General features: G+C 41.7%; 1 protein-coding gene across 1 annotated transcript in view; it reads left to right on the top strand.

The window, feature by feature from the left end:
• Positions 1–15030, top strand: part of LOC107562711 (BMP/retinoic acid-inducible neural-specific protein 3-like) — a 78505-nt gene that overhangs the window by 16697 nt on the left and 46778 nt on the right. Inside the window, exon 4 of the mRNA XM_016247403.1 lies at positions 12682–12787. Coding sequence (XP_016102889.1) covers positions 12682–12787 — 106 coding nt within the window. The remainder of the gene's footprint in view (positions 1–12681; positions 12788–15030) is intronic.

Raw genomic sequence — 15030 nt, forward strand, 5'->3', positions numbered from 1 at the left:
CATTTTCAAGAACTACAGCAAACGGCTCGTTTGGACTACAGCGTTTGTTTTCCGGGCTTTGTGATATCACAAAGCGGCTCATTGGAATATCATTACAAATGATTCCCGCCTACAGAAATTCGAATGTTTGGGGGGTGGGGAGGGGCGAGGTCGTGGTTAGAACGCTTGGTCAAATTTTTGGCATGTCTAGAACAGCAGTTCTCATTTCCAGTCCTTGCGTACCCCCGCTCTGTACATTTTGTGTGTTTCTCTTATTGCTTCATACGTTTGTTATATTTGACTGTAAGTGCCCTGCGAAGTGGACATTACCGGATATTCCTCCATGATTCCAGTTTGAAGGGAGCGTATATGTTCCATACAAAGGGCATTTAAGTGTGCGAGATGTGAATTTAAATTGTATTTATTTACAGAGGTACAGTATATTATGTCCCACTTCATGCTTCTCTAGTAAGTTTCGTTTGTGTGTGAAGACGCTGCAGGCAGCGGCGCAGCGCAAATCTGTAAATGAATATTCCGAAGTGAAGTAAACTTCAATGGATTTCCCCTGCTCAGGGAGTAGGGAGCAATGGACACTGTGTAGGGACCATGTCAATCGGAACACCGTTCATGCACGGAGCTCACTTCTAACGAGATGATCTGAATCAGGTGTGTTAACAAAGAGAGACGTGCAAAACATGCAGAGCGGGGGTACGCGAGGACTGGAATTGAGAACTGCTGGTCTAGAACAATTTTTACAAGTACAGTATAACACGACGTAGCTGGGCGCCGCCGGTGTGCCTTCACTCATAGAAAATAATGTATTTGAATTTTAAGAGGTACAGTATATTATGTCCCACTTCATGCTTCTCTAGTAAGTTTCGTTTGTGTGTGAAGACGCTGCAGGCAGCGGCGCAGCGCAAATCTGTAAATGAATATTCCGAAGTGAAGTAAACTTCAATGGATTTCCCCTGCTCAGGGAGTAGGGAGCAATGGACACTGTGTAGGGACCATGTCAATCGGAACACCGTTCATGCACGGAGCTCACTTACGAGATGATCTGAATCAGGTGTGTTAACAAAGAGAGACGTGCAAAACATGCAGAGCGGGGGTACGCGAGGACTGGAATTGAGAACCGCTGGTCTAGAACAATTTAGTACAGTATAACACGACGTAGCTGGGCGCCGCCGGTGTGCCTACACTCATAGAAAATAATGTATTTGAATTTTAAAGACGTGGCGCGACGCTGCGCGACCGCCTGAAACGCAGTTTTTTTCACCTCCGTGCACAAACATCTTTGTTTGGGCTTCCAAAAGCGGATGATGTCAGGAAACCAAATCAAGACTTTGTAAAAGAGCATAATAGGACCCCTTTAATTCAAATCTGTGTATTTTAAAAGTTTTCCTGTGCTCTGTTGTTTCTCTATGCATGCTGATTACTGCTTATCAATTTAATTTGTACAAACTTCTACTGTTCTAGGCGTTTGAGATGTATGTTTGTTGCCATGGTAAATCTTCAGCAATTAAGGCCGATGCCACGTCCATGATGTGTCAAGTGTCTCTCGGTCTTACAGCTGCTGAGTGGGTGTAGAAATGCTGGTGACTGCAACATCATGATTCCTTCAGAGGGAGCGCAGCATGAAATTATGCTGCTGAACTGAGACAAATATCATTGATATTGATATCTGCATGCATACAATTCGAGTTTTATATAAGACATCTTTCTGTTGGGGTAGGATATGCATTTGCAAATTCCCTTAAAGCATATTTCTCACTTGCTAAAAGATTCTAATACGTTTTGTATTTATGTACCACCTTTTTTAATACCTAAGACTGCTTTACAGGGTAAGCAAGAAAAAAGTGATGACAAAATGATCTTTGGTTAATTTGTTTGTAAGTTATTGCTTAGTATTTATAAACTACTAATTACATCAACACATTTTTACCGCAATCGATCCAAAGCACACTCACCAACATTGCAAAAGCTGATCATGCAATTTTCCTGATGCACTATACTGTGATTGTCTTTTGTCAGTCACACTAATGCTGGCCAATCATAATGAAATATGCCCTTTTCAAAGCTCTGTCAAAGCCAATCTTTCTACACACTGCATTTATTCCTATGACGAAGAGTTTCAGCCTCAAAAAACGTGTGTGAAATGAAAGCAAGATGGCACAGGAACAGGAGCGGTGGCTCTTTTAGAAGATAATGACTTTCTCTTTGGGCTGCGATGTGCTTTTCATTAGCCTGAGCTTTCCCTGTACAACATCGGCTGAGATGTTCAATTGAACACATACGATTTCATTTTAATATGACCACGGACATAGAGAGTCATCTGCATTTATATGCAGCAAATATGCTCTTGATGTGAAGCTCTTTGGATCGGGATTACAAAATACATCACGCTATTCAAATTAGCATAGATGTACCATTTTGTAAACATATTATAAAATATCCTGCTTGCGCATGAGAAAAGTGTCCATGGTAACAATAAAGGGCACTTTGTGACAGACAGACCTCATCAAATCATATCGGTGAAACTGTTTTGGTGTACACCTCTAAAGTGCTTTCAGAGAGCCCTCTAGCATCGCTTTAGGGAGCAGTCTGTCCTGCCAGGTGTGTTTGTCAGGGGAGAGCTAATGAGACGTTACGGGGCTATAGGGCCCACCTTTGACTGCTTTCTTCCTGCACCCTGTGTGCAAATCAGCCTGATGAATTGGGCACCACAGCAGAAGTGGGTTATAGCGGGCTCATCAATAATGCCATAAAGGATGATCAATTACACCCTCCGCTCAGAAACGAAGAACTAAAGCACACCAGGAAGCAGCTTCTGGGGGACATCACTTTGCCTTCGTGTAATCAGATACCACTTAAGACCAAAAATAGCCTGAGATCCCAAGGCAGGTTTAGCAGTGATCAGATTTTGCAAGAACAAACAGTCTTGAGATTAGTTGGTCTTCATAGATCAACAAGACTCTGTCAGCTCAATGGTAACATTTACACTGCTTTGGAGATTCAATATCACCATTTCATAAAGTTAACCGCTCAGTCCAGATCTACAACTAGACATGAAGGACTCACGCCCCTCTCTGTAATATAACCATTTGTCATAATGACATACTATTAACAGTCACCTCTGTGTAGGACACGGAGTTACCGCCAAAGCTACGGCCGAGTACATGAGACGCATATAATTGTAAAGACCATGTTAAAAGACTAGGTACATGCCATTAAAGGTGACACTTCATTAAACATGTAAGGACGTCTACTTGTCCAAAGGGTACTTAAGTGAAAATCAAAGACACTATAACATTACACAGAATCAATGTAAAACATACAAAAATTATTAGAATTTTTTTGGATACCATGCAGAAGAGGCACATTTTTGTTAAAATACCAGAACTGAGTCATGCTTTGTTCTTTTAACCTTTCTGCCTTTGAGCCAATACTAAAATACTCTGATAGTGTTTCATGCACAAATATTACACAACAGTAAACACCAAATCTACTGCAAAAAAAAAAAGACTATTACACACTGGCACAGTATGACCAGTTAAATTCCAGAAAATAATTTATCTGACAAGCAGATTTTTTTAGTGGATCAAAAACAAAAAGAATGTCCAGTGCACCAATGACTCATATGAGCCGATTATTGTTTTAGTGAATCAAAAACAGAGTGTAACCAGTTTACTATATGATTACTAAACAAATGGCTTTAAGATGAATATTTTTAGTGAAAATAAAATAAAATAAAAACATATAGTGTGTCCTACAATTACTATACAATTGACTATTATGAGCATTTTGTTTAATAGTGAATTAAAAACATGCAATGTGACCAGTTAAATACTATTACCAAACAAATGACTCTTATGAGCTGTTTTTTTTAATGAATCAAAAACATACAGCATTACCAGTTTGCTACGACTGCCAAACAAATAATTTTTATTAGCTGTTTCTTTATAGTGAATCAAAAACATATGACACAAGCACAACCAGTTTAGTCTACAAACTTTATTACCAAACAAGTGACTCCTATTGTATAGGCTAGTTCCTCTTCAGGAACTCGAGCTGCGTCGGAAACGCTAAGGGAACGCCCTTCAGCGTGACGGGCTCTGAACCTCATGTGTAATCAGACCAATAGGTGGGCGAGATGTCACGGGCGGGTGACGTAATGACCAGGAGCTATAAAAGCACGTGCGGTGAGACCAGCGTCAGCGTTTTGTCATTCAGCAAGCGCTCTGTGTGTGTGTGTGTGTCAGTCTGATATCAGTTTGTGAGTCTTATTTAGTGTTGTCTGTCACGAAATCTCAAGACAAAACCAGACACTAAGGCGAGGGCAGGCAGCATTCAGGCTGTGTGTTCTTCCCTGCCCGCGTTACTTTATGGGTGGGGATACACACAGTTTGTTTGTTGTCTGCTTGAGAGCAAGCACGCAGAGTCAGCTCTCCAAAAAAAAGGGAGCTGACGGCCGTTTTGGTAGCGTTTGTTACTGCCTTGCTTCGCTCTCAGAGGGCTCTCTTTGAGGATAGAGCTTTCACTAGCGTTTCTTGCAGTGCCGGCCCCGCTTTCGCGGCGGCTGTGCTCGTGGGTTTCGCGTATGGATCCGGTGGAGGGATTGTAGACGGGTGCGTCCCTATCTACTTCCTTAACCACCAGATCCAGCGCCCGCTCTCTGGGTTTCGGAAGCCCGCGCTGTGATACTTCCCCCCGGGGAGAGGGCGCGACGCTCCGCCTGTCTTTCTCCGAGGAGATTGATACGGAGGGCGTCAGAGAGCTCGCCAGTTGCACAAACTCCAGTTACACAAGCATATTATGCCTGATATTATAATGAACAGCATCAATGGGGAGTGGAGCCCGCGCAGTCGGCTCTCGAGAAAAAAAAAGAAGCCCGCTGTTAAGCGGTCCGCTCTCAACGGGCACGCTCCGAGGAGTGTGTCCGTGCCTGTGATCTTGCGATTGCAGTCCCGCTGCTGCTGAGGCACGGCGGCGACTGAGTTCGTGGGAATCGCATATGATCTGGTGGACGGGTTGGAGACAGCTCGCCCTATCTCCACCCGTGTTCCCTAGATCTAGAGCTCGTTCTCGAGGCTGGAAGCCCGCGCTGCGGTTCTTCCCCCTCTGAGTGAGAGCTTACTGATGCGGCCATCTTTTTATGAGGAGATTGATGTTGCCGAGGCAACGCGTATATTACATCATTCGATTTTGATGTGAATCTTACTCACCAGACCGTATTTACCCCTCTGGTTGTTGACTGCATTTAATTCTGAGGAATAAAATGAAGTATTTTTCTGACTATGAGAAGTTAGATACATAGAGGCACTTGGGAAAAAATAAATAAATACATTTTCTCGAGTGAGAGCACGTGTTTACCTCTCTTCTGAGGAGGAGGTTGAGGCGGTCAGTAGTGCACAAAAACAGAAAAACAGAGCATGGCCTCACGTACTCCCCCGTGTCGAGACAGTGGGTCGAGGCGACGCTCTAGGTCGGGGGCCTCGAAGTCTAAGCCGGAACTGCGGACCGTACTTAAGACTAAGAGGTCCTTGGCCAAAAAGTCCTGATGCCACTGGCCCAGTCCGGGTTCTTCAGCCGGTACTTCATAGTTCCGAAGAAGGTCCTGACGCCACTGGCCCAGGACTTATGAGGGCAGTCCCCTCTGGGGTGCAGCGGGTTACACCGCATTACACGGTGTCCGTCTCGCCTCAGTGCCCTCAGGAGATCGGTTGCTAACCCTGCCGGAGTTACAGGGCGCAGCGGTCTCCCACGAGCGCCACTCTCAGTCACCGCCCGGCAACGTAGTGGGGCTAAGAGGCTCGCCAGGTCCGCGGAGGTCTCTAGAGCAGCAGGTTCGGTTGTTCCCTGCCGGTTTGCCGTCACAGGGCACCGAGCTGGCTGCTTGTATTACACCAGAGATCAGTCTCGAGAGACTGATTCCCTTAGTAGACTTTTTGGCAGCGTGGTAACTACTGCCAAATGTGTCTCAGTGGGTCCTGCACACTGTAGAGAGAGGCTACAGAATCCAGTTTGTTTCTCCCCTGCCTCGTTTCAACGGGATTACGCCCACGCTGGTGGGCCCCGAGCAGGCTCTGGTCATGGAACAAGAAGTAGTTACTCTTTTGAGGAAGGAGGCCATCGAGGTGGTCCCTCCTCATGCAAGGCAGTCCGGGTTCTGCAGCCGGTACTTCATAGTTCCGAAGAAGGATGGGGGGTTGCGTCTCATGTTAGATCTACGTCATTTGAACCGCTCAGTCATGCGACTGAAGTTCAGGATGCTTACTCTCAAGCAGGTCGTGTCTCAGATCAGGTCTGAGGACTGGTTTGTCACGATGTTGTTGAGACCATCTTCCAATCCCTCCACAGGGAAACTACGCCTTGAAGTGGAAACTTTTTACTTCTTGATGCGGAGACCGCCAGCTAGACCCAGTTAACTGCCCGGTTGGTACAGTGCTGGAGTTCTCGCAGGCCCGTTTCTCCGCAGGGTTGACCCACTCCACCCTGAAGGTCTACGTGGCGGCTGTTGCGACCTACCACGCCCCTCTTGGTGGCCAGTCAGTGGGCAGACACCCCCTAGTTACACGTTTCCTCCACGGTGCGCTGAGGTGGAGGCCTCCTGTACGATCTCGTGTCCCCACGTGGGACCTGGCTGTGGTGCTAGAGGCTATTGAGGAGATCTCGGATCGCCACCTTACTATCAAAACTACCTTCCTCTGGCGATATCTTCTCTCAAGATGGGGATCTGCAGGCCCTTTCAGTGGCCCCTTCTTATCTTGACTTTGCGCCCGATCTAGCCAAAGCGTTTCTGTACCTTTGAGCGGGGTATGTTCCTAAGGTCCCCTCCTCTACACCACGGCCTGTCGTGCTCCAGGCCCTCAGTCCTCGTCCCTTAGGGGATCCAGACCAGCAGAAGCTTAACTGCATGTGTCCAGTGCGAGCACATCTAAGGCCTTCCTGGCAGGTGTCTCCATGCAGGACATCTGTGACGCCGCGGGATGTCCATGCCCCTGACCTTCGTCAGGTTCTATGACCTAGACATGCGAGCCACTCCTGGCTCCTCTGTTCTCGCGCCTTAGCTGTGCAGTCTTCCACACTAGGCAAAGACTTAGAAGTCTGGCGGCGTGGGCATTCTCGTTCCCCTAGCGTGTCTGACGCAGCTCGAGTTCCTGAAGAGGAACGTCTCAGGTTACGTATGTAACCCTAGTTCCTCGAGGGAACGAGACGCTGCGTCTCGGTGCCATACTTCTGGCGTCCCTGCCAGCGCTTGCTTCATTCCTAGAAGCTGACGCTGGTCTCACCGCACGTGCTTTTATAGCTCCTGGTCATTACGTCACCCGCCCGTGACGTCTCGCCCATCTATTGGTCTGATTACACATGAGGTTCAGAGCCCGTCACACTGAAGGGCGTTCCCCTAGCGTTTCCGACGCAGCGTCTCGTTCCCTCAAGGAACTAGCGTTACATACGTAACCTGAGATGTTCTTTTTAGTGAATCAAAACCAGACAGTTTGACCAGTTTACTACAGTTGCTAAACAATTGATTCCAGTTCTTATGATCCAATTATTTTTAGTGAAAATCAAAAACACATAGTTAATGTCAGTTGTTGGATTGCTTTTACAAGAGTACATTGGAGAGCCATATAAATACTATGGTGCCTACATATGGTGATAGCTTGGAACAATCATATATGTAATGGTGAAATAACTAACATGGCATTGACCACTACAGTACTTTTTTGTAAGAGTGAATCTCATATAATTTTTCTGTCTGAGCGCAGAATGTAAATGACCACAAGTATTTAAGGGTGGGAGCTCAGAACCCTGCACCATTTATGTCAAGAGCTGCCTCTAGATACTGTAGCTGGCACTGGTCAAGCAACCTGACAGTCCTACCACGCCCCTCTTGGTGGCCAGTCAGTGGGCAGACACCCCCTAGTTACACGTTTCCTCCACGGTGCGCTGAGGTGGAGGCCTCCTGTACGATCTCGTGTCCCCACGTGGGACCTGGCTGTGGTGCTAGAGGCTATTGAGGAGATCTCGGATCGCCACCTTACTATCAAAACTACCTTCCTCTGGCGATATCTTCTCTCAAGATGGGGATCTGCAGGCCCTTTCAGTGGCCCCTTCTTATCTTGACTTTGCGCCCGATCTAGCCAAAGCGTTTCTGTACCTTTGAGCGGGGTATGTTCCTAAGGTCCCCTCCTCTACACCACGGCCTGTCGTGCTCCAGGCCCTCAGTCCTCGTCCCTTAGGGGATCCAGACCAGCAGAAGCTTAACTGCATGTGTCCAGTGCGAGCACATCTAAGGCCTTCCTGGCAGGTGTCTCCATGCAGGACATCTGTGACGCCGCGGGATGTCCATGCCCCTGACCTTCGTCAGGTTCTATGACCTAGACATGCGAGCCACTCCTGGCTCCTCTGTTCTCGCGCCTTAGCTGTGCAGTCTTCCACACTAGGCAAAGACTTAGAAGTCTGGCGGCGTGGGCATTCTCGTTCCCCTAGCGTGTCTGACGCAGCTCGAGTTCCTGAAGAGGAACGTCTCAGGTTACGTATGTAACCCTAGTTCCTCGAGGGAACGAGACGCTGCGTCTCGGTGCCATACTTCTGGCGTCCCTGCCAGCGCTTGCTTCATTCCTAGAAGCTGACGCTGGTCTCACCGCACGTGCTTTTATAGCTCCTGGTCATTACGTCACCCGCCCGTGACGTCTCGCCCATCTATTGGTCTGATTACACATGAGGTTCAGAGCCCGTCACACTGAAGGGCGTTCCCCTAGCGTTTCCGACGCAGCGTCTCGTTCCCTCAAGGAACTAGCGTTACATACGTAACCTGAGATGTTCTTTTTAGTGAATCAAAACCAGACAGTTTGACCAGTTTACTACAGTTGCTAAACAATTGATTCCAGTTCTTATGATCCAATTATTTTTAGTGAAAATCAAAAACACATAGTTAATGTCAGTTGTTGGATTGCTTTTACAAGAGTACATTGGAGAGCCATATAAATACTATGGTGCCTACATATGGTGATAGCTCGGAACAATCATATATGTAATGGTGAAATAACTAACATGGCATTGACCACTACAGTACTTTTTTGTAAGAGTGAATCTCATATAATTTTTCTGTCTGAGCGCAGAATGTAAATGACCACAAGTATTTAAGGGTGGGAGCTCAGAACCCTGCACCATTTATGTCAAGAGCTGCCTCTAGATACTGTAGCTGGCACTGGTCAAGCAACCTGACAGTGCCGTACAATCAACATCAGCTGTCAAATTCAATGAAGCTCAGAATCTGCACTTTAAATCCTGTCACATGTCATGAACTCCTAAACTGCTTTCAGAGCGCATCTGCAGTCTGCAGCCAACTGTGCCTTCCACAGCGGAGGCAGAGGCATTTTTGACAAATGAGTAAACTTGATATGCATTCCTCTAGCATCTCAATTGACAAAGAATAGGCTGCACTCTGTGGTCTGTGGGAGTTTTCAGGGCCTGTGGATGATGTAAAATGTTACAGAAATGGAGAGGAGGGTACTGTTCCGCAGACATTCATTTCCTTTGTTATGCCCTTAAGAAAACCATGCAGAGGAAGCCGTGGAAACACAGCTCCGGTAAATATAAGATCAACAACAAAACATGACACTCTCTGAGGAGGCAGGGTGGAAAATGTGGGATTTCAGTGTTAGCCGGTTATTTTGTCAGGTATGATATCATTCCTTAAATGGATGTCAATATTAAGCGCCACAGATAAAACATACAGACAACTGGGAAGGAAAAACAGCAGGGTGACAGGTAAACAAGAGATTTGGTTAGGCTTAGCATGGAACTAGCTGTACTTGTTTATTCATTCATACTCTGTAACCTACACGGTATGACATTGTGTGCATATATATGTGGGTGTACATACGTTTATTCAGCAAAAATGAATTCAATTGATGAATAAATGCTTGTAAGATTTTTTTTTTTTTTATGTTTTATTTATAAAAAAAAAAGTGACATTATGGCGTAACGCCTGTTGAAAATTCAACTTACCATCACAGGAGTAAGTTATATATTAAAGTATATTTAATTTGAAAATAGTTATTTTAAATATAAAAATATTTAACAATATTGCTGTTTTTACTGTAATTTGGATCAAATAAATGCAGCACTGGTTAGCATGAGAGGCTTGTGATTAATATGATTCAATTTCATATTAAGTACAGCCCTAGTTCTCTCTCTATGTATATGTTAGGCTCAGTATAGGAAACCAGCTATCACTGCAACAACATAAGCTGTTCATGCTTCAGAAAATCATTGGAATGATTTCCTTGTGAAGAATGCAGTTTTTATGAAGACTGTTATACGGATTAGTGTCTGGTTTTATGTGTGAGGTAAACAGCCCGGAGTCCTATTGGGATCAGAACAATTGAGCTGCAGTAAGCAATCATAAATGACAAGTGATCTAATGAGATGCTGCAGTTGGACGGGGTGCGGAGGAGGGCATGTGTGCGACACTTCAGAAAAGAGACAGTAGTTCATAAATTAATGATAAAGCGTGCATGTATGCGCACATATTATGATAAATGTTGATGCTATCGCACTAAAACTGACATTATCATACAGACTTCATGCAGTCTCCATGTTTCAAATGTTAGTTTACATTATCTAAAGATTTTTTATGTAATATTAATATGTATACATTTATGTGATAATAAATAGTGACATAAGAAAAAGAGTTAATGTGAAAAAAGTGTGTAAATCATTAATCAATGACAGTGTTGGGCGAGTTACTTCAAAAATGTAGAGTGCTACTGTCTTCAATGCTGCATATATAAACAGCTTGGCAACATATTCTTCATAATAACATCGACTGAAGAATATTTAAAATCCAACAGAGAAAAAAATAAACCACTCAAGATAAATAGAGGATACTCATTTGAGGGGAAACAGAGACATGAAATATCCAAACTAATGTTTATGGCATTATGAGGACATGGCCCCAAATCCTTTGCATTTTTCTGTTGGATTAGTTTTGGATTAGCTACAGCATTCATTTTGTGACAAAGACCTGGCAATGATGTGTAAAATCAGAAATTGTATGACAACTGCTGTCAAAACACAGCAAAACACAACAAAACACACCAAGCTTCCAAAAGTGGTGGGGCAAGATTTGATAGGAAAAAAAAAGCTATCTGTGCTGATGAAATATTTGCAAGATATTTCAGGTATATCAGAGCATCTTTCAGGCTTTAAACATTGACAACATTTTGTGAATGCAGGAAATATATGCTTTTATTTTTAATGGCATTTTTACAGCTATCAGCTATAAAGCACTTCTTTAGAACACAGTTATGGAATTCATAGCCAAGTTACCCTGTAAACAGAATTAATTCTGCAGAATTAGAAAAAATCTACTAAAAAACTAGGCTACTAATAAAAAATGAATGCACTACCAAAGCATTACTAACTGAAGCTACTCTAGTTATATAGTGTCTATAAGTACACATAAAAAATAATAAAGATCACTTTCAGTACTAAAGAGCCTTAGGTTATGATATAATATCCTGTTACACTCACAAAGATTTTCATTAGTGCCAATGTTTCAAGCTTTGTATTAGGCACAATTCAGTGAGCTTTGTTGAAATTTGTGAAGGGCATCAAATTGTAATTCAACAAGGTAACAGCAAACACTTTTTTTCACATCATTTGAAACCATGAATATGTTGTTGTGACATTTTACAACACTTGCTGATTTTGTGAGCTGTCAGGTTTGTAAATGAGTGGTTCTTTTGAACAGGCTCTTTGCAACGGATTGATTGAAACAAACATGTTGAAGACAGTGTTGAAGTGATTAGTGAGCTGAAATTACCCTAGTCAAACTCATTCGCTAAATCAAACATTATCACGGTCACTCATGTTTCACCAGTGAAAAATTAATACAAAATTAATAGACTAGCGAGAGAGAAAGATATATATGGCGGCGACATAAAGTGTGTGTGTGTGTGTGTGTGTCTAAATTATTACAATACTGCATATATATATATATATATATATATATATACAGTATATACACACACACACACACACACACACACACTGTATTCACTGTATTTTGTTGATTTATTTATCTTTTTTGATGGTCATTAAATGTTTAATTGTTGATGCTTCCTAATGCTTAATGTATTTATCCACCAATTTACAAGTGCTTTGTCTCATTAATTAATTGATTATTGATTTGTCAAGACACACTAATGGAAAGGATCCCCATTAGGACCATCTATTTTGTTTTACATATACAGCCACTCAATGAAAATGAAAAAAAAGTTCTGGAGCATCACCCCAGTATCCCAAGTCTCAGCTGAAATGCCAGGTCAGACACACATTATTTTAGAATCATAAAAGTCTCCTTATATTTAACACTAGGGTCTGTTAACAAAACTACGCCACTGCACACGGCTCAATGCTCTCTAGATTTGAAATTAATAATGCATTGGGACCTAACACTGGAGTCAGTTTACTATTTCTATGGCGCTCTGCAAAGTGTGCATTTTTGGAGAGCTCTGACATGCTGAAATGGGCTTTGGTGACATTTAGATATTGACTCAGGCTTATTGCACAGGCGTGCTGGTTTGTTTTAGACAACGGCATATGCTCAGCACTCTACCGCTTCTGACGAGAAACAAACAGGTGCATGATTTCAGCGATAATAAGGCATTAAAATATCTCCTTGTTTCCTAGGTAACGGAGACCAGAACGGGGCCTCTTGGATGCAGTAACTACGACAGCCTGGATTCCGTCAGCTCCGTCTTAGTGCACAGCCCAGAAAATAAAATCCACCTGAAAGGTATGACAGCTGATGTGGTCTTCAGAAAACAACACTGCATCTATGTTTGGTAGTATTTGTATCAACTGCCCTGGTGATATACAGTGTGAGGGTTTGTTGTTGTTGTTGTTGTTGTTGTTTTTAGGGTGAGCAGATAGATTTTACTGTGACTGTTTCAAGTCCCCTAAATGTTCTTGCACTAGCAGAACGATGAAGCAAATTACTTGCAGGCACACAAAGTATCAGTAAATTCATGATTAATGGTCATGGATCCAATTCAGAATTAAATGAATAAATAAAATGAAAATTTTAAAATGTTGAATAAATAAATAAATAAATGTGACAAACAAACAGAGTCACATGAACTTATTAATGTTAATAATAATAATAAATTAAACATAATAATTCTAATAAACAAAGAAAATATAAAAGATGATCTTTTAGGCAGGTTCTGTGCTTTCCTTTATTTGTAACATTGGTGTCACTAACACGCTCCAAAGTTTCAGAGGATTGTTCATCACTTAGGAGAAAGAAAACTACATCAACAAGCACAATTTTGATTTTGTTTTGTTTTTGGAGCCATTTTGGTGAAATAACTAGTACTAATTTGTTTTAAACTGACAGAAATTCTCATCTTAAAGTCTATACAATATACACAAACTGTTTACAGACACAACTATGCCAATTGTTTTTTTTTTACACTAGTCCATTATCACGACACAATCTATTTCAGATAACCTTAATGATATCTGATGACAATACATAAAAACAAAGCAAACCATGTAACACTTTACAATAAGGTCGCATTAGTTAACGTTTGTTAATTCATTAACACTAACAATTATCATGACATATGTTACAGTATATTTGATCTTTGTTAACAATAGTTAACAAAAATGCAGTTCACTGTTAGTCCATAATCCGTGTATCATTAGATCATTCATTTTTTGGTTTAATATTCAAAGGAGAAAAATTAGAAAACGGCAGTTTTTTTCTAAAAAACGAAAAACAAAAATTCAGCTTAAATTTTCGTTTTTCGTTCATGGGTGGAAAAATTAATAAACAGCTTGAATATTCGATTTCTACACGTGGGCGGGAATTAAACGCCTCTTTCTGCTGATTGGTCAGCCAAAGATCAAACCGTGCCAGTGTTGCCAACTTAGCAATTTTGTTGCTAAATTTAGCAACGTTTCACACTACCCTAGCAACTTTTTCTTCCAAAAGCACCTAGCAACAAATTTTGCTGTTTTAAAAATTTATTTGGCAACTTTTAGCAACTTTTGATAAGTGACTCAAACGATAAAAAGGCACACATTTTCCATCTAAATCAAACAAAATAAGGAAACCAAAGATGCCTAGCATTACACAATTCACATGAATTAAGTTATTGCTATTTGCAATTGTTTAATTTAATAATAATAATTGAATATTTGAATAATTGTTCATTTATGATACACCTTGTTAGTAGCTTGTACCTGTGATTGTTGTTTAGTTAGTACACTGTAAAAAAATATCTAGAAAAATGGAAAAGGTACTAGTTATTTTCCAGGACATTATCCGTTATCCATTATTCATTATCCATTGTAACCCTGTAACCCGAAAACACAAAATGCTATGCGTAATTTAAAATGCAGGTAAAAAAACCCCCTGAAAAATCAATATGGAAAATTCCTTCATATTAACATAGATTGTGCCCTATTTTTATACTAACTGCTAATACACTGCTTAAAACTATAATTGTTCAGAATGTGTAGTTTTACTAGTTTACTAGCTAATAAAAAAAACTTAAATTGTAATTGTTAAAAAATGTGTAAATGTTCAATAATTCAATGTTGTATTTAAAAATACAGTTATTTATATTTTAATATTATATTACATTATTTTATTTTATGAACAAATCTAAATTAACACATAAAATATTTGTTTCCTGAGATTTTATGTAATTTTGCATCATCATTATGTAATAATGTCATTGTGCAATGACATCACAATGTAATTTATCAACTTTTAGCAACAATTTGACTTTCCTTTAGCAACTTCCCCCGAAAATTAGTTCAACACTGAACCGTGCCTTCATCAGTTCTTCCACAGTATCACGCAGCAGAATAATAGTCCTCCGCTGCTGCAGTTGAATGGATTCTTAATGCATTTATTGCAACTACTTTTAATCTTTTTTCATCAATCAAACAGGCTAATGAATAGCTGGACAGAACTCATACTGGGGCAGAGTCTAGACAGGGCTTTCTTCTGTGTAGATATAAATT

The sequence above is a fragment of the Sinocyclocheilus grahami genome, unplaced genomic scaffold (assembly GCF_001515645.1).
Source record: "Sinocyclocheilus grahami isolate Dianchi unplaced genomic scaffold, SAMN03320097.WGS_v1.1 scaffold834.1, whole genome shotgun sequence".
Taxonomy (NCBI): Eukaryota; Metazoa; Chordata; class Actinopteri; order Cypriniformes; family Cyprinidae; genus Sinocyclocheilus; species Sinocyclocheilus grahami.